Source organism: Aedes albopictus, chromosome 3 (genome assembly GCF_035046485.1).
Source record: "Aedes albopictus strain Foshan chromosome 3, AalbF5, whole genome shotgun sequence".
In the NCBI taxonomy this organism is placed as follows: domain Eukaryota; kingdom Metazoa; phylum Arthropoda; class Insecta; order Diptera; family Culicidae; genus Aedes; species Aedes albopictus.
In genome coordinates this window covers 353374725-353393762 of record NC_085138.1, presented here as the reverse complement: position 1 = coordinate 353393762, position 19038 = coordinate 353374725, and the positions used below count along the sequence as shown (strand labels likewise).

At 42.5% G+C, this 19038-nt stretch overlaps 2 protein-coding genes across 2 annotated transcripts in view; both read left to right on the top strand.

Moving 5' to 3' along the window:
* The window catches only part of LOC109417359 (uncharacterized), a 303964-nt gene that overhangs the window by 120747 nt on the left and 164179 nt on the right, over positions 1–19038 (top strand). The gene's annotated exons all lie outside the window — the stretch shown is intronic.
* LOC109417402 (SET and MYND domain-containing protein 4) lies at positions 4369–14999 on the top strand. Its single transcript, XM_019691497.3, has 2 exons — positions 4369–4809; positions 13487–14999. Exons 1-2 carry the CDS (start codon positions 4370–4372, stop codon positions 14865–14867), a joined length of 1821 nt encoding a protein of 606 aa, XP_019547042.3. The 5' UTR covers position 4369; the 3' UTR covers positions 14868–14999.

Genomic DNA, 19038 nt, shown 5'->3' with positions numbered 1-19038 from the left:
ATCTAAATGGTTTTCAACAATTGATCTAAGCAACGCTTTCTTCCACGTGGAACTGGACCCGGAATCCCGCCATTTAACAAATTTCTTCACCGAGTTCGGGATGTACCGGTGCGTTCGTCTACCGTTCGGCCTGTGCAATGCTCCAGATCTGTTTCAGGAGATCTTGCAGAGGAAAATACTTGGCGGCTGCAAAGGAGTAAAAAATTACCAGGATGATGTGTTGGTTCATGGGAAAACGAAGGAAGAGCACGACGCCAACCTGGCGGCAGTACTTGCCAGACTGAAAGAGCACAATGTGAAGCTGAATGAGTCAAAATGCGTGTTTGGAAGTCAGTCAGTTGATTTCTTGGGATTTGTCCTTACACCAGATGGCTGGAAAATCGACGATGAAAAGTTGGCTGCCATCAAAAGCTTCCGTAGACCGGAGAACAGAAGTGAAGTGAAGAGCTTCCTCGGATTAGTGACTTTCATCGACCGTTTCATTATTAACAGGGCCGATAAAACGGAAAAACTACGAGCATTGGCAAATGCGGATGAATTTTACTGGACGGAAGAGGAAGACAAAGAGTTTCGTTTTCTTCAAGATGGGGCCCTAAATGCAGTCAGGACACTGGGATATTACAGTCCAACAGATGCCATAGAACTTTATGTGGATGCATCCCCTATTGGCTTGGGAGCGGTGTTGGTACAGTTTGACCAAGCTGGCGTACCGAGGGTCATAGCATGCGCTTCAAAATCACTTACTCTCACGGAGAAGAAATACCCTCATGCGCATAAGGAATCTCTAGCTGTCGTATGGGGCGTTGAACGCTTTGCGTCATACCTACTGAGCAAGCGCTTCACTATCAGAACAGACGCGGAGGCTAACGAATTCATATTTGGAACAAGCCATCGTATTGGCAGACGTGCACTGGCCCGTGCGGATACATGGGCTCTTCGGCTGCAATCTTATGATTTTGATATCAAAAGAATTCCTGGAGAATCCAATGTTGCTGATGCTCTGTCAAGATTGATAGATCAATCCCAAAAAGCGATCCCGTTTGAAGATGAGGACGATAATCATTTCCTATTTGCGATCGACACAGGCTCTCTGAATATAACCTGGGAAGAAATCGAGGTCAACTCCGAGAACGATGACGAACTAAACCGGGTCCGTGCAGCCATTGAGCAGGATTTTTGGCCACCAGATCTGAAGAAATTCGAACCTCAGAGGAAATACCTGCGTTCACTAGGATCACTAATGTTCAAGGAAAACCGAGTAGTTCTACCAAAGGGATTACGTCAACGTGTCATGCAGACAGCGCATGGTGGCCACATAGGCGAAGTCGCCATGAAGCGCATCATGAGAGAATATTTTTGGTGGCCGAGAATGTCCTCTGACGTCGAAAATTTTGTTCGAAAATGCGAAACGTGTCTTCAGATTTCCAAGAAAAATCCACCGGTTCCGTTGTGTAGCAGAGAGCTGCCAGACGGCCCATGGCAGATTCTACAGATAGATTTCCTCGGCGTTCCTGGTTTTGGATCTGGCGAATTTTTGGTAATCGTCGACATTTACTCACGTTACATTTCTGTGGTGGAAATGAAGCATATGGATGCTGAGAGTACCAACGCAGCACTTTGTGATGTGTTCAAACTATGGGGCTGCCCGCTCATTTTGCAGAGCGATAATGGCCCCCCATTCCAAGGCACTCAGTTCATCAAGTTCTGGGAGGACAAAGGCGTGAAGGTGCGAAAGTCGGTTCCCCTCAGCCCTCAGTCGAACGGGGCTGTCGAACGCCAAAATCAGGGCATAACGAAAGCTCTGGCAGCTTCAAAGATCGAAGGAACTAACTGGAGACATGCCCTACAACTCTACGTCCACAATCACAATAACCTGGTTCCACACTCCCGACTCTTGGTGACGCCTTTTGAGCTGATGTGTGGGTGGAAATTCCGCGGGCACTTTCCGTGTTTGTGGGAAAACTCATGCAAGCAAGTGGATCGAGCTGATATCCGTGAAAAGGACAGTGAATCCAAATTAATAAGCAAGAAGGATGCTGATGCGGCCCGCGGAGCAAAACCGTCTGATATTCGAGTCGGCGATTCGGTGCTGCTGGCGCAAAACAGGAAGTCTAAAACAGATCCTACTTTCTCTCAAGAACGTTTCAAGGTAGTTGCGAGAGATGGTCCAAAAGTTGTCGTAATGAGCAGAAATGGAATCCAGTACGGCCGTAATGTACAAGATGTTAAGAAGGCTGTCGAATCTGCAGATGATTCATCAATGGAAGCAGGAGATTTCCAGGATAAAACGTCTTCGGATGGTATGCAGGAAATGGGAAATACTTCAAGATATCCGTATCTGTCCATTGACACGTCAGCTGATTCGGTATCCCCAATGAAAACGCAAAATCCACAGTCGTCAGTATCCAAAGGACTTCGCAAACGAGAAATGATCAACAAGCCAAGCAGATTTGATGACAGATTTGTGTATGCCGTGTTTGAATGATTTGATGTCCAGGCCAGTTTGATGAATATTACGAACTGTAAGAGTAGAGAAAGGAAAGAATGTAGTAAATAGTCACAGCAATATTAAATGTTTTCACTCTACTCACGGTGGTTTTCAATGATGACTTTCGGCAGCTACAAAATATATTTTGGGATTGATTTCTAGAAATCGGCTAATCAAAACAAAACAGAGAAAATTGACGTTTCTCCTGTTCGCATGGATTGCTGCGAAAATAGCATTGAGCGATAATGCTATTCATTCGAATCAATCATTGCGTAGAATAAGTTCGAAAGCTCAAAATATATAGCATGCAAAGTTGAATGCAATATACGGAGAAGGCACAAAGTAGAAATGTGAGAGGTTTGAAATGATTAATGTGGTAGAGTATGTGTCTGGTGGGAATGATTATAAGCTTTCACAAAAAGTTGCGTTCTTAACAAAATAGATAGGGAGACTGAACTGTACGGATTGAAGGTGTGTGCGTGTGTGTTTCGGAAGAGCGGTGTCGTGCTCGAGCGGAGCAGTTTGGGTTATTCAGAAAACTAAGTTTGGAGCTGACGGTTGTATTTTTCTCCCGGCATTTTTTGATTTTCAGTATTCAAGCCCAAATTCAAGTGAGGAAATGGAGGCAAAAAGTCACCACACCTAACATTAGTTTTGGCCGACTTATTTTTGTTTGGAACCTTTGTGCAGCGCATCCAGTGAACCTCAGTGCACGTGCGCACCTCTCCTCTCTCGCGCGCGCAAAGTCCAAGCGTTCGCATCAGAGGCGCGCGCGAAAATATTAATGCGTTTGTTGCTGGAAGTAGAAAAGACGAAAGGGCAAAAGGAACGACATTCCTTTTAAATGCACTATTGTAGGGGTGTCTAGATTTGATACTGATCTCGTTATCGAGCAAAATATACGTAAAGTTATCATTTTTTGTAAGTTAGAATCTGTTGATTGAAACTTCAAGCCATTTTTATTGTGAATTTAATATTTTCAGTTATTGAATGCCTGATTTGCAGAACAGTTATATTCTAAATGTCATCGTTTTTAATATTTTTGCAACACTATGAAAAATACCACCGAAAATGAATAAATTGTCGAATTTTCCATGCACTCCGTTTCATTATCCTACCTGAAATGAATATAAATTGGGTTTTTAAATTATGGAAAATGTATTGATTTTTTGATTTTATACGAAAGAGCACCCTTTTCTGAGTCACTGTGATTTTTTTCCGATTTTTAGAACTTAGATTTGGTTTCTAAACCCAATTTCAAAGAGATTTTTTGAAATCACCTTTTGACAGCTGGGCAACTGTTTGACAGCTCCGCCCAGTACAAAGTGCGACGAGGGGTGAATCGACAAATCGCTCCTATACAAACTTCAAATTGATTTTTAAATAGGTTCCCGGACTCCAAAATTCATGAAAATTTGGATTTCGGCTCAGTTTGACATGCAGATTCAGAAAATGGAATTATCTCAACACCGTTAAAGAAGCCAATTAAAAAAAAATAATAATTGTAATGTTACGTTCGACGTTGTTCAATAATCGAACAGAACGGAGCACCCCTATCCAACAGATCAGCTGGCAGAACTTTTGCTTTCCCCTTCCCACTTTCGCGAGCATCACACACAACACAACAAAACCGCATCCGTTTGTGATTCTGTTCGCCTTCTGCAGCGCGCTCGTTTGTTTGAGAATCTCTTCGTGCTTTCATTGCTTCGGTCTCGTGTGGCGGCGGTTGTTCAGTGAAATTTTATGCTTACGCGGTACATTTATTCTGTGATCATATTTCTGACATCGAAAAAGCGTCTTGATATTACGTGAATGTGATCAGTAGGAGCCGGTTCATCTATTTTCATCAGATCGTAAGTATCAGACGTTGCCTTGAAAAACATGCTTGTGGCTGCTAACTGCCACCCATATTTCGCAGAACCCGATCGGAACGAACCTAACAGAATGGATGCCCTCACTGAGCTGCTGTGCGCATACATGACTGCTCAGGGTTCCAGTACGGCCCATTTGGCGCAAGCCCTTCGCGTCAACCGGAAGCCCATGTCCACCTATACGTCGGAGTTCATGGTTCGGGCACCGCACATGCAGAAGTGCGATGTAACGGCCTATCGGAACTGGGTGCTCAAGAACGGGCCCTTTATTGACGAAACGGTCGCTCCGGATTTGATCAAGAGTAACAAACGGGCAGCGGACGTGCGCCAGGCGGGTAATCGATTGTATCTGGCCAAGGAGTACACCGAAGCGCTGGAAAAGTACAACGAAAGCATCTGCTGGGCGGATGGGCCGGACTCGGAGGATTTGGGGATTGGTTACGCTAATCGGTAAGTTGAACTTTTGCTAGAACAATCACGAACAATCGACTAAATTTATATTCATTGTTGTGTATGCAATCAGTAGGGTCTTGTACCATTTGGACAGGTGTACCTATTTTGGGCACTTGCTGCTATAACTAAGTCAATTTCAAACCGATTGATTTGAGTTTTTGTATAGAGTTAGATACTGTACGTGGCTAACTCTATACAAAAATTTAAATCAATCCGTTTGAAATTGACTTAGTTATAGCAGCAACGCAGTGCTGAAAATTTCATTTCGTCATATCTAAATTCAACCACCTACAGCTCATTTTAGAAGCAGAATCTAAGAATACGTGTGGTGGGTTGCGTGCTTCGCTTCCTGACAGTTGAACTAGAAGTGTCTTGAATCCAATCCTTAGCCTACTTGATGACGCTCAACTACCACATCTCCTTTTCTTTATAATTGAATGAATTTTTGTATCTATATAAAATGGAGGTTGCGTTTTAGGATTTGGCTCGAGAACGGGTTAACGGGTCTACATAATTGAATTCATGCAGGCCTCTTGCCAGGACAGCAGCTAGTATGAATTGAAATGGCCGAATCTTTTAGCTCAAAGGGCTTCTTTATGTCGTACCCTCACCGACCCACCTTTATTGTGGACTTTATTGTGTGGTGCCCTCACCGGACCAACCCGAGGTTGTCCGTGAGGGACTTTATTGTGTGGTGCCCTCACCGGACCAACCCGAGGTTGTCCGTGAGGGACTTTATTGTGTGATGCCCTCACCGACCAACCCGATGTTGTCCGTGAGGGACTTTATTGTGTGGTGCCCTCACCGGACCAACCCGAGGTTGTCCGTGAGGGACTTTATTGTGTGATGCCCTCACCGGACCAACCCGAGGTTGTCCGTGAGGGACTTTATTGTGTGGTGCCCTCACCGGACCAACCCGAGGTTGTCCGTGAGGGACTTTATCGTGTGGTGCCCTCACCGGACCAACCCGAGGTTGTCCGTGAGGGACTTTATTGTGTGATGCCCTCACCGACCAACCCGAGGTTGTCCGTGAGGGACTTTATTGGGACCAGCTGGATGTGAATTTGCAGCTTCGTGTAAATCTTGTCTCAGCAGGTAGACTTGTACGGATGAATTCCCTCGCGGGCCAACTGGTGGAGCTTGCAAACTGAGTACGTTGCGAGGGCCTTGTCATACTGGCTGCATTATTGTGGGGTTTTCCTTAGGATTGAACTTTGCTGAGGGAAACGGCTTTCTATTTGAAGCGGGCGGAACGGTTTGGCTGTCCTTCACATTTTCGTCCAAAGCATCTTCGTTTTCTTCATCTTCGATTCGATTAACGTTCTTCAGTATTCTCCAAGATCCCATCCTCGTCGCCATTTGTGGTGGGTTGCGTGCTTCGCTTCCTGACAGTTGAACTAGAAGTGTCTTGAATCCAATCCTTAGCCTACTTGATGACGCTCAACTACCACAATACGGAATATGAAAAACTTGTGCAGCTAGACCAGTTCTGCAAGAAAGTCACGGAAAAACCGCTATTTTTCGAATATTTAGGGTAAATGTCACGGACTACCTTTGAAAAATACCAAATGATATTCATCGTGAATATCATTGGCATTTTTCGAAGGTAGTCCGTGACATTTACCTTAAAAAAATCGAAAAATAGCGGTTTTTCCGTGACTTTCTTGCAGAATTGGTCTAGCCGCACAAGTTTTTCATATGCCATATTCTCAGGTTCAGCATCTTAAATGAGCTATATAGGTGATTGAACTTATTTATGATGAAATGAAATTTTCAGCACTGATTCCTATTGGGAAACCCCTTGAAATTATTTTAGGAGCTTTGTACTGCTGGAATTTCTCTACAACTGCTGCATATGTACTGGAATTCCTCAAGATATTTCTGGTAAATTTTCTCCCGCTAGGAATACCTGCTAGGAATCCTCCAGGAATTCTTGGAGGACTCAAGAGCAATTATTGGAGATATTCCCGCTCAAACTGCTAGGGAAATCTCAGCAAGAATTCTCGTAAAAATTCCAGTAGAAATTCCTGAAGAAATTCCAGCAGTAATTACGAGATGTATTCCAAGAGGAGTTCGTAGAGAAATACTTGAGGAAATCTTTGAAGAAATCTAAAGGAATCATAGCTAGAATATAGGAAAGAACTTCAAAAGGACCTTCTTGAATTCCAGAAGGAAATCATAGGAGAAATGTTCGGAGGAACCCCAGCATGCATTCGCAGAATTCCTTTAGAAATTGCCGAAGAAATGTTTTGAGAAATCCTTACAGTAGTCCTCCAGAAATGCCTGATGGGTTTCTGCTAGAAATTTCTGCTAGGATTCCTCCATGAATTTCTCCAAAAAATGCTCTGGTGATTCCTTTAGGGATTTCTGCAAAGATTCCTTTCAGAATTCTTCTCGGAACATCTCCAGAAATTCTTGATGGGACTCCTTCAGGAACTCCTTCCAGGATTTCTCCAAGCATGGTGTTTCTACAGTTATTGCTCTTAGGAGTCGTCCAGGAATTCCTGGAATATTTCCAGAAGGAATTGCTTTAGGGATCCCAGCAAGACTTCTTGGAAGATTTCCACCACGAATTCCAGCAGAAATCTTAACAGCTTTCCAGTGGCAATTTCAACAAAAATTCCTCAAAGGAGTGTGTGGATTTCCGATAAGAATAAAAAGAAAGTTTCTGGGAGAATCCCTAGAAGAATTTCGAAGTAATCGCTGAAAAAAAATCTGGGCTAATTTTTAAAGGAATTCCATGGAGAATTTACAGCAGGCATTGTTGGGTTAATCCCATCAAGAATAATTGGATGAATCTTAGCAAGAATTTCTAGAGGCAATCCTACAGGAATTATTGGATAAATTGAAAGCGAAATTCATGAGGGAATCCTTGGGAAAAACTCTGGAGGAACCATATTCGGAATTCCGGGAGAAAACCCAGCGGACATACTGGAGAAATTGCAATAGAAATCTGTAGAGGAATCTTTTGGAAAATCCCCGTAGAAGTCACAGAAAGGGAACGTCCATAAATTATGTCTAGCAAAATTTGAAAATTTTCAAGCAGCTGAATATGAATATGCAGGCAAGTGATCCTTGCCTATCCACCGGAGATCCTTTTATGTATTTCTGCAAGTGTTCCTTTAGACATTTTTTTAAGACATTTCTTCTTCTTTTTATGGCTCTACGTCCCCACTGGGACTTGGCCTGCCTCGCTTCAACTTAGTGTTCTTTGAGCACTTCCACAGTTATTAATTGAAGGGCTTTCTTTGCCTGCCATTGCATGAATTTGTATGTTGTGAGGCAAGTACAATGATACAGTATGCCCAGGGAGTCGAGAAAATTTTCCTGACCGGAACGGGAATCAAACCCGCCGTCTCCGGATTGGCGATCCATAGCCCTAACCACTAGGCTAACTGGATACCCCTCTCCATTCTCAAGAATTCCACTAGCTCCGATAATTCAATCTGGAATAATTCGAAGTATTTCAGCAAGAATATCTTCCAGAAACACTTAAAAAAAAATACCAGAGATAATCTTAAAATAAACCCAGGAATTCCTTTAAAAAAATACACAAATAGTTATTTATGTAACGAGTTGCAAAATGATGATTTTTACAGCACGAGTCGTACATTTATCCAACGAGGCTTGCCGAGTTGGATAAATATGACGAGTGCTGTAAAAATCGAGTTTAGCAACGAGTTGCATACAACATTTTTTGCAATGAGAAAAATAATCACTGTAATATGATCATTTCCATCAGCATCATCATGCTTTCAGGTGGTTGTACGAGATCACCCACGTGTTCCATCAAGCTAGACGCAAAACTTGAATCAAGTAAGCTGTGCTATAACCGTCACAGTTTTTCAAGCTCTTGACATGGAAACACAGTTTGTTGCCCAAACAATTGCATTATGATTCATAATGCAACCCAAATGAGTTGCATTATGAATCATAATGCAACTGCTTTTTATAGTAAGGAAAAGTAGGCCGTAGTGAAACTTAAACGGCAAGTATAAAATGCAATATTATAGTGCCAAGTTGCAAAAACATTATTTTGGGAGTCCATCCAAAGATTCCTACAATATTACGTCCAGAAATTATAGCAGACATGGATTCCTTCAAATTTTGTTTTCTTGGTATTCCTACAGAAACTTTTCAAAGAATTTTTAAGAAAGCTTTACTGGGATTTCCTAAGGAATTCATCATGGGATTTCTTCAGAAATTCCTCCAGGTTTTCCTCCAAAAATTCCTCTAGGATTCATCTGGGAATTTCTTCTGTGACTCTTTCAGGAACAACTGCAGGGATTATTTTTAAAATTCCTCCAAGGATTCCTCGAGGAACTTTTTTTAGAATTCTGTCAGGAGTTCCTCTTGGAATTCTTTAAGAAACTCCTTCTGGAATAAATTAAGTACGTCCTCCAGGGACTGTTTAGGGATTCTTTAGGAACTCCTCTAGGGTTTTCTTCAGGAACTTCTACAGGGATTCTTCCACGAACACTTCTAAGGATTCCTTTAGTATTCCTCCAAGAATGTCATCCGCGATTTCTTCAGGGGTTTTTCCTGGTATCCTGGAAATTTCTTCAGAAAATGTTCAAGGAATTCTTCCAGGGAATTCTCTGGGAATTCCAGAAGGGGGGAATTCATCTAAAGATTCCTCTAGAAATTCCGCCATTAATTCCTCTAGGCATTGCTCTAGAGATTTTTCCAGGAGTTCCTCTAGAGATTTTGTCAGGTATTCCAACAGGCATTGTTCTAGGATATCCTCCAGTGATACCACCAAGAATTCTTACAGGAATTCTTTCTGGCATTCCTCTAGACTTCTCCAGAAATTGCTTCAGGGATGCCTTAAAAGTTTTCACCAGGAAATTCCCTGGGAATTCTTACGGGAATTCATCCAGGAATTCTTCAAGGAATTCATCCAAGGATTTTCCCAGAGACTTCTACAGGAATTCCTCAAAAGATTTCTCAAGAAATTGCTTCCTGGATTCTTCAAAGAATTCTACTAAGGATTCTACAAGGCATTCTTCCAGGTATTTTTCTAAGCATGCTTCCAGGGATTTCTCCTTGGATTCTTGCAGAGATTTCTCCAGGAATTCTTTCAGCGTTTCCTCCAGGAATTGCTTCTGGGACTACTCCGAGAATTCCCCAGGAGTGCTTCCAGAAGTTTCTTCCTGGGATTTGTCCAGGAATTCATGCAAGCATTCCGTCTGGACAGGGATGTTTTCGATCACCTGGCAATCGCTTGACTCATTTGTCCATAACTTTGTTCAGAAACCTAATATTGAAATTTGGTGTTCGGTAAAGTTATAGATTAAATTTTTTAATACACGTCATATTCTACCTCTTATACAACGCTAGAACCCTTGCTAGAACCACCCACTCATACTAAACGATTGAAAAATCCGATCGTTTAGTATGAGTAGGTGGTACTAACACTTTTACGACGTAAATATTAGAGTTAGAATGTGGCGTCCTTAGTGATAATTGTAAGAAAAAAACTAATCTACAACTTTGCCAAATACAACATTTAAATATAGGTTTCTGAACTGAGTTATAGACAAATGAGTCAAACGATTGCCAGGTGATCGAAAACATCCTTGTTTCTGGATTTCATCTAGGATTTTTTTTAGAGTCTTCTCGTGGAATTCCTCCATAAATTATCTCAGGAATTTCACCAGGAATTGATCTAGGAATTTCAGCATAAATTCTATCAGAAATTCATCCAGAAATTCCTCCAGGAAATCCATCATAGATTCCTTCAACAATTCTTCGAGATTTTCCTACAGGAATAACTGCAAGGATTCCTCCAGGAATTCCGCTAAGAATTCCACCAGGAACTTCTTCAGGGATTTTTCCATAAATTTCTTTAAGACTTCCCCCAAGGATTTTTTCAAGAATTCCTTCAAGAATTTCTTCAGAAATTCCTTCAGAAGTTTCTCTTGGAATTCCACCAGGAATTTCTCAAGGGATTTTTGCAGAAATTTCTCCCAGTGCTTCTCTTAAGATTCCTCCAGGATATCCTCCAGATGTTTCCCTATTCTTTCAGAAAATTTCTCTGATTCTTCCAGGAAATCCTCTTGGTATTTCTACAGGAATTCTTCCAGGAAGTTCTCCTGGAATACCTTAAGAAATTTTTCATGGAGTCCTCCAGGTATTCCTCCAGAAATTCCACAAGAGACTCTCCACCTTCAGGAATTGCTTCGGGGATTCCTCCAGGAATTTCTTCAGAGATTCTGCCATGAAATTCTGCAGGAATACCTTTAGGATTTTTTTTAGGAATTCCTCCAGACAGTCCTCCAGAGATTGCTACAGGAATTGCTTCAGGGATTTCTCCTCGAATTTCTCAAGGGGTTTTTCCCATGGATTTCTCCAGAAAATCCTCCGGGAATTTCTCAAGGGATTTTTCCTGAAATTTCTCCAGACATTCCTTCCCGAATTCCACTGGAGATTTCTCCGGGAAAGTCCACAGGAATTTCTCCAGCAATTCTTCCAGGGATTGCTCCAGGAATTCTTGCTGAGCCACATCCCATAATTCCACCTGGAATTCCTCCAGGGATTACGCCAGGATTCAGTAATTCATCAAAGAATTCCTTAAAGGACTTCTTCAGAAATTTCTGTAACATTTTCTACAGGAATTCCTCAAGAGATTTCTTCCATTTTTTTTTTCTAAGAATTCCTCCAGGAATATCTCCAGAAATTCCTCCAAAGAATCCTCCTGAAATTTATCTTTGATTTATTCTTGGAATTCTTCAAGAGATTTTTTCAGAAATATCTCGAGGGTTTCCTCCCAGAAATTCCTCCGGGAAGTCCTCCAAGGATTCACCCAGGTATTTCTCCAGATTTTTTTTTCCAGGAAGTCTTTCAGGGATTGCTCCAGGAATTCTTCAGGTGATTTCTTCAGAAATTCCTTTCAGGTTCGCTTAAAAAATTCATTCAGGAGTTCCTTCAGGAGTTTCAGAAATCCTTCAAATCATTTTTTCCAGGGATGTACTCAAGAATTTCTCCAAGATTTCCTGATGATTTTCTGAATTACTTTAAGAATTTCTGGAGGAATTCCTTACGAGAATATTATTGGAAGATAATTTAAAAAGGATGCAAACAGGAACCAAGAAATTATCCAGGGATTCTTGTTAGAAATTCCTCCAGCAATTTCTCCAGAATTTTAGTCAGAGACTCCAATAGGAATTCTTACAGTAAGCGAGAAAATAAGTCCTACATTTTCAAAAATATCTTTGGACGGGTTTCCATTATGTTCTACTAAAAAAAAAAATATGTTGAAGATATCATGAAGAAAAATCTGAGTTAGTTCTCTAAAGAACTCGTTATTTCCAAAGAATTGAGCCATAATTTCTTAGGAATGTTTTATTGATATTAACAAAAAAATATCTGACATCGAGAACTTATGCATTAGGTAATAAAAATCGTAAGTCTTCCAGAAATCAGCACCACGTTGATTTGCGTAGAACAGGTGACAAAATACAACAGCGTGACTGCTGAAGGGTTAAATGTTATTATATTCAATTTCGTCGTGTTTAGTTACAAAAGCTAGTCAGGTACAAATTCGCTAAGGGTGCTCGCCCTTTGTAGTGCAAATGAATGATCACATTCTATGGGAATTCGAACCTTGTAATGTATGGTTTATTAACTTCAATTTTCTATGCTTGATAAGGTTTTGAAGACAGACATGATATGAGAGAATTGCCTAATAGGAAAATCACATCAGCAAAGCTTTTACATATGCAAATGCATATGTCTAGCATTTAATATGTATGGCAATGACTGATTCTTACCTAGTAGGGGTACAACAAGACCACGCGGACAATTCGATTAAAGGCTGAATTGGGAATAATATATTTTCCGGAACTGAAGGGACATTTTTTCCGGGGTGACTGACGAGACGGAGAGGGTAGAAGTTTCCGTTTGTTGTAATTGACAAAATCAACAATTGAGCGCTTTTTATTTCTGGAACTTGCTTGGCATTTTGTGGATATTTTTTTTTTGGTTTTGGAAGGTATGCGATTCACTATTGAGCTTTAAAATTATTTTGCATCTGAATAGCATTGATATTGTCAAGTCTGTACCAACACCCTAATCCCACACCAAAATACCCTTTATGCAATTCAGTAATTTACATTTTATATTAACTCATTTTGGTATCATAATGACCAATTTTTCCGAACTGGTTCATTATGCAACTGAAATGAGTTGCATAATGAAAAATAATTGTATAATGTTCATAATGCAACTCATTTGAGTTGCATTATGAACATTATGCAGCTCAAATGGGTTGCATTATGAAAAAATCATTGCATAAAATATTGTATGGAACTCGTTGCAAAACTCGATTTTTTCAGCACTCTTCGTATTCAGCACGACTCGTGCTGAAAAAATCAACTTTTTGCCACTCGTTACATAAATAACTATTTCCTATCCCATGGCGTTTATGTGGTCGGCAAAGACTATTTAGCCATTACCCCTCCTTATAATCGGCTTTGGACTGACTTGCGCTCTCATTGCGCCACCAAATGCTGCAAAATGAAAATGAAATGAAAATGATTTCATTTTTTCTTCCGATGGTTTTCCTAAGACAGCATTGTGACTATTGGGCATTGGAATTTAGTCGAATTGTTCTAGGTATACCTATAAACTGTAGCATCCACTTTACTATCAAATTGCACACCTCTCTTCGCAGGTCAGCCATTTACTACGACATGGGTGAGTACGAGCTCGGCCTGGCGAACATCGCCCTCGCCAAGAAGCACAACTATCCTCAACGTTTGATGCCAAAGTTGCTGGCGCGGGAACTCAACTGCCGGGAGAAGATCACCAACGGGCAATCCAGGTTGGCCATGCGTTGCCCTTCCCTCGCCATGAAAGTCGAACCCGACCCGAAAATACCATACATGGCTGCTGGGATTGTCGAGAAAGAGTTGCCTACTTACGGTCGATCGTTGATGGCCGAGCGTCCATTCAAAGCAGGCGACGTGATCTTGACGGAGAAAGCCTGGATGGCGGCGATCAGTCCGGAGTTGAAGTACAAAAACTGCAATCACTGCTCGATCGACAACTTTCACAGTTTGATCCCTTGTCCGAACTGCGTCTCGGTCATGTACTGCAGTGAAAAGTGCCGGGAAGAAAACTACAGGGTCAGCCATAGGTTCGAGTGTGGAATTTCCGAGAAGCTGCATCATATTTCATATGGGAGTAGTCGGGTCTTCATGGGGCCGCGATCGTTCTTCTACGGATTGACACTCTTTGGCGATGACCTGAAGGACATGATGGACTTTTGCCAAGCAAACGGCAGAACCGGAGCTAATCCGCTGTCCCTGGATTACACCAGCTACGATCCGCTGCAAGAGTTCAAGATCTTCCACAAGGTTAAGCTTCCAACCGACAACTTTCTGTACGAAGATTCATTCCGCTTCTACGCGGCGGTTTATTATTCGGTTTACATCAAGCAGCCTCTGGTACGATCCCTCGTAGCCACCAAACCTCAGAGAGACTTCATGCTTCGTTGCTTCCTGGACTACATGCGCATCATCGGATTCCTGATTATTGGGCCCCGTCAGAACTTCACCAACCAGCTGTTCTCGATCGCATCCGTCTGCAACCATTCCTGCGATCCGAACACGCTCGCCGCGGTCTACTGTAATCAACTGAAATTGATCACCCTTCGTCCGATCGCAGCAGGCGAGCAGATCCAAATATCGTACGGACCCCTGGCCAGGCAGGGCTCCGATGCCGAACGGCGTCAAGCTCTGACCATGTACCACTTCGATTGCATCTGCGATTGCTGTGATGCGGCCAAAGCGCGCCTTCGGAAGGCCGCCGCCAAAAAGCTGCCCTCGATCCCCTTGAAAAACCTGATGGCGGTCAATCAGTTGCTGGAGGACGATGATGCGGATGACGCGGCCAAGCTGACCATGCTGCAGCAGTTTGCCGAACGGTACGCGTACACCTACCCAAAGAAGCACTACCTGGAGCTGTCGGATCTCTATCGGAAGGTACTGAATATTACGTTCGACAAGGAGGTGCAGGATCGTCTGCGTAACGGAGCTGTTGAGCAGAAGTGATTTTCTTGATTTCTGTTTCGTTTATGATCTTTTTTTTTGGTTTTTCTTGTTGAATTCGAATAATTTGTGTTACTTTTCTACTTATTTCCAAGTAAACAGAACCTCAGTTTAATCGTGTATGTTTTTTTAATTATTTAGTATTCAACACTCACTGCCATGCCTCCCAAATATTGGGAACTGTCCAATCATGGAGACTCGACGATAAGGACAATCCTCTCAGTTGGACTGGTCGATCTCTGCTGGATCCTTGGAATTTATTCAAAATGAAGTGAGGAATTCAAGAAGGACTTCAAAGATGAATTTCTGGAGCATTTTCTAAAGAAGTTCCCGATGAAATCTGGGAGAATTCCGAAAGAGTCTTGCCCGGGCGAATCGAATTCTTAAAGGGTTCCCTGGAGAAATGTCTGAAAGCACTTTTAGCATGTAAGTACTACTATGTTTAAAGTAAGTCACAGTGACTTATGCGCAGGCGCAGTATCATAACTGCGCAAGCGCAAAAAAACGCGACTTAATGTTCGGGACTGTATGGCCTCGGACGTTGTGATCCGGCCCCTTCTGCGAAGCCAAAACCTGCGCTGGCGTGACTCTTGTGATATGTGTGTTGCTTGGAAGAATCCCTGGAGGACTTATTGTCGCGCTTGTTGTAAGGATTCCTAATGGAATCCCCAAATAAACTTCTGAAGAAACGACTGGAGGGATTCCTGAAAAAATCTCTGGATAATTTCCTGGTTACTGTATGCATCCTTTCTAAATTATCTTCCAATATTCGCTGGAGGAATACCTCCTGAAATTCTTGAAGTAATTCAAAAAAAAAATATCGAGTAATCTTGGAGAAATTCCTGGGCACATCCCTGGAAAAGATGATTCAAGGATTTCTAATTTCTGAAGAAACTCCTAAATGAATTTTTGAAGAGAACCTGAGAGGAATTTCTGAAGCAATCACTCGAGGAATTCTTGGGGCAAACCCTAGAAGAATTCTCGAAGCAATCCCTAAAAGACTTCCTGGATCAATCCCTGAAGAAATACCTGACTGAATCCCTGATGGAACTCCTACAGGAATGCCTGAAGGAAACCCTGTATCAGGTATCAGTAGGTCGGCTCTAGAGGCACGTTCTCCTCCATTCGGGAAATTTGTGCCATCGCCATGAACACGAGCCTATTCATCATTTACCTGACGGAGAAGGGAAGGAAAAAGGATAGGACATGGGAAAGGACAGGTAAGGGAATAGGATCGTCATACTTGCAAAAGCGTACCACAATGGGTTCACATAGCGTCCTGAAAAGGACACTATAATAACGCATAAGCGTGCCACAATGGGTTCGAACAGCGCCCTGAAAAGGGCACTGTGATAATGCATAAAGCGTAAAGAGAGCCTATAGCTCTTTACCACAGCGGGTCAAGAACAACAGAACGTCCTGAAGATTCAGGTTTCTGAAGTCAGTTTCACTTAATAAGTGTTTCCCGAGTACTCGGAAACGCAATTGCGCAAAAACTGGACAGTTACATATTAAATGATACGAAGTTCCATAATCGGATTCACAGCTATCACATGCAAATGAATCAGCTTGCTGAATATTCGCCATGTGATAACTGAGTCGACAGTGGCCAGTCAATGCTTTGACCAGCATGCTGCAATTCTGCTTTGACAGATTTGTTAGATACTTTGCCACCCCTAGAGATGGCTCAGTACAATACAATTTTGTTTGACGACATGACTCCAAACTATTCCAGTATTGTTTGTGCTGAGTGGCAGCCCACGTGTCAATCCGAAGCTTCACCCAACACTTGGATACCGGAATAGCTGGCTCAGGGCCAATGAAGTCATGTGATGCTCCAGTGCGAGCTAACTCATCAGCCAATTCATTTCCAGCGATGGAAGAATGGCCAGGTACCCATACAAGGTGAACAGCGTTTGCTGAATTCAGCTCCTCAATTTGAGTTCGACAAGCGATAACTATCTTCGACCTGGAGTTGGCCGAAGCAAGTGCTTTAATAGCAGCCTGGCTATCTGAACAGAAGTATATTACTTTGCCCATTACGTGCTGCTGAAGTGCTGATTGCACTCCGCACATAAGAGCAAAGATTTCGGCCTGAAAAACGGTGCAGTGTCTGCCAAGTGAATAAGACTGATACAGCCTTAGCTCACGAGAATAAACACCAGCACCTGCTCGACCTTCGAGAAGGGAGCCATCAGTGTAACATACGATGCCGTCTGAAATATTTCTCTCCAGATAACCAGATGTCCACTCTTCCCGGGAAGGGAATTTCGTGGAAAATGTCCTATATGGAAAATTACAAGCAATTGTAAGATCACTTGGAGCAAGGACAACTTTGTCCCAATTCACCAAAAGTGGAAACAACGAGGTGTGTGTTGAACTGCGGTTCACAGGAGTTTCCTCTAGTAAACCGAGTACCCATAGGCGGTAAGTGCAAGAAAGTGCTTCTTGTTTGAGATGAATGTGTAGTGGGGCAACGTCAAAGAGAACTTCGAGAGCTGCCGTGGGAGTTGAAGAGAACGCTCCAGACATCGCCATTAAGCACATCCTTTGGAGATGGCCTAACTTTGATTGGACCGTTCTCACTTCGCCTTTTTGCCACCACACAAGGCATCCATAGGCCAATATTGGCCGAACAACAGTTGTGTAGATCCATTTGATATACTTGGGTTTTAGACCCCAAGTTGTACCAAAGGTTCGCCGGCATTGCCCGAAGCCCATACAAGCTTTCTTGATTCTGAACTCAACATGAGGTGTCCAGGAAAGCTTGGAATCAGGAATGACTCCAACGTACTTTACCTGTTCAGTCACATTGATTTCAGAATCAAAGAGACGTAAAGTTCGAACACCATTACGGTTTCGCTTTTCCGTGAAAAGAACAATAGATGTTTTACTCGGATTTACCGAAAGGCCATATTGGCGACACCAACCCTCAACTACCTGAAGAGCGTTTTGCATCAGGTCGAAAAGGGTGCTGATGCACATACCGACTAACAATGTTAGGTAGTCGTCGGCAAAACCATAAGTAGGAAAACCGCTATTATTGAGTTGCCTCAATAGCGTATCTGCTACGAGATTCCATAAAAGTGGTGATAAGACTCCCCCTTGGGGGCATCCACAAACACTCAATTTCATAATCGCCGCTTGACGCAATGTCGAGAAGAGATGTCGGTTTTTGAGCATTTGGTGAATCCAATTGGAAATCATTGGAGATATACCATGACCCCGTGCGGCTTCCAATATGGCATCGAAAGGCACGTTGTCAAAGGCACCCTCGATATCTAAGAAAACACCCAAGCAGGATTGCTTTTGAGCGAATGCCTTCTCGATATCGTAAACAACTTTGTGTAAAAGAGTCACAGTGGACTTTCCAGATTGGTAAGCATGTTGGTTCACATGAAGAGGCACATTGGCCAGATGAACATCACGGATGTGATGATCGACTATGCGTTCTAAGCATTTCAGAAGAAAAGAGGTCAAACTGATAGGTCTGAAGCTCTTTGCTTCTTCATACGACGCGCGACCCACTTTCGGAATAAACTTCACAGTAATATCCCGCCAGGATTTGGGAATATACCCTGTAGCAAAACTGCAAACAAGTAGTTGTTTCAAAACATGTTTGAAATGATCAAATCCCTTCTGAAGCAAAATAGGATAAATCCCATCTGCCCCAGGAGATTTGAAAGGAGCAAAGCTATTAAGTGCCCATTCAATCGATTCTAAAGTTATGATACTCCGAGCCGAAGCTAAAGAATCATAACTACAAGAAAAGACATCAGGTTCATCCGAAGATGTAATATCCACACATCCGGGGAAGTGTGTACTGAATAAACATTCTAAAACTTCCTCATCAGAGGAAGTGAAATCACCATTTGGCAAACGAAGTTCGTTCACTTGAAAATCCTTAGATTTTGCAAGGATTTTGTTCAATCGACTGGCTTCACTCAGACTGGAAAAATTTGTACAGAGGTTTTTCCAGCCGGATCGTTCAGCAGACCGAAGAGCTTTCTGGTAGGCCTTGCGAGCCGACCTGAAAGCCTCCGATCCAGCCGAACGTCGTCTGTTCCAACTCTTTCTACATTGTTTCCTGAGCTTCGCCAGATCGGAGTTCCACCAAGGGGTTCCTCTCGTGGTCTTCACAGACCGCAGAGGGCAGGCTTCTTCAAAAGCTTCC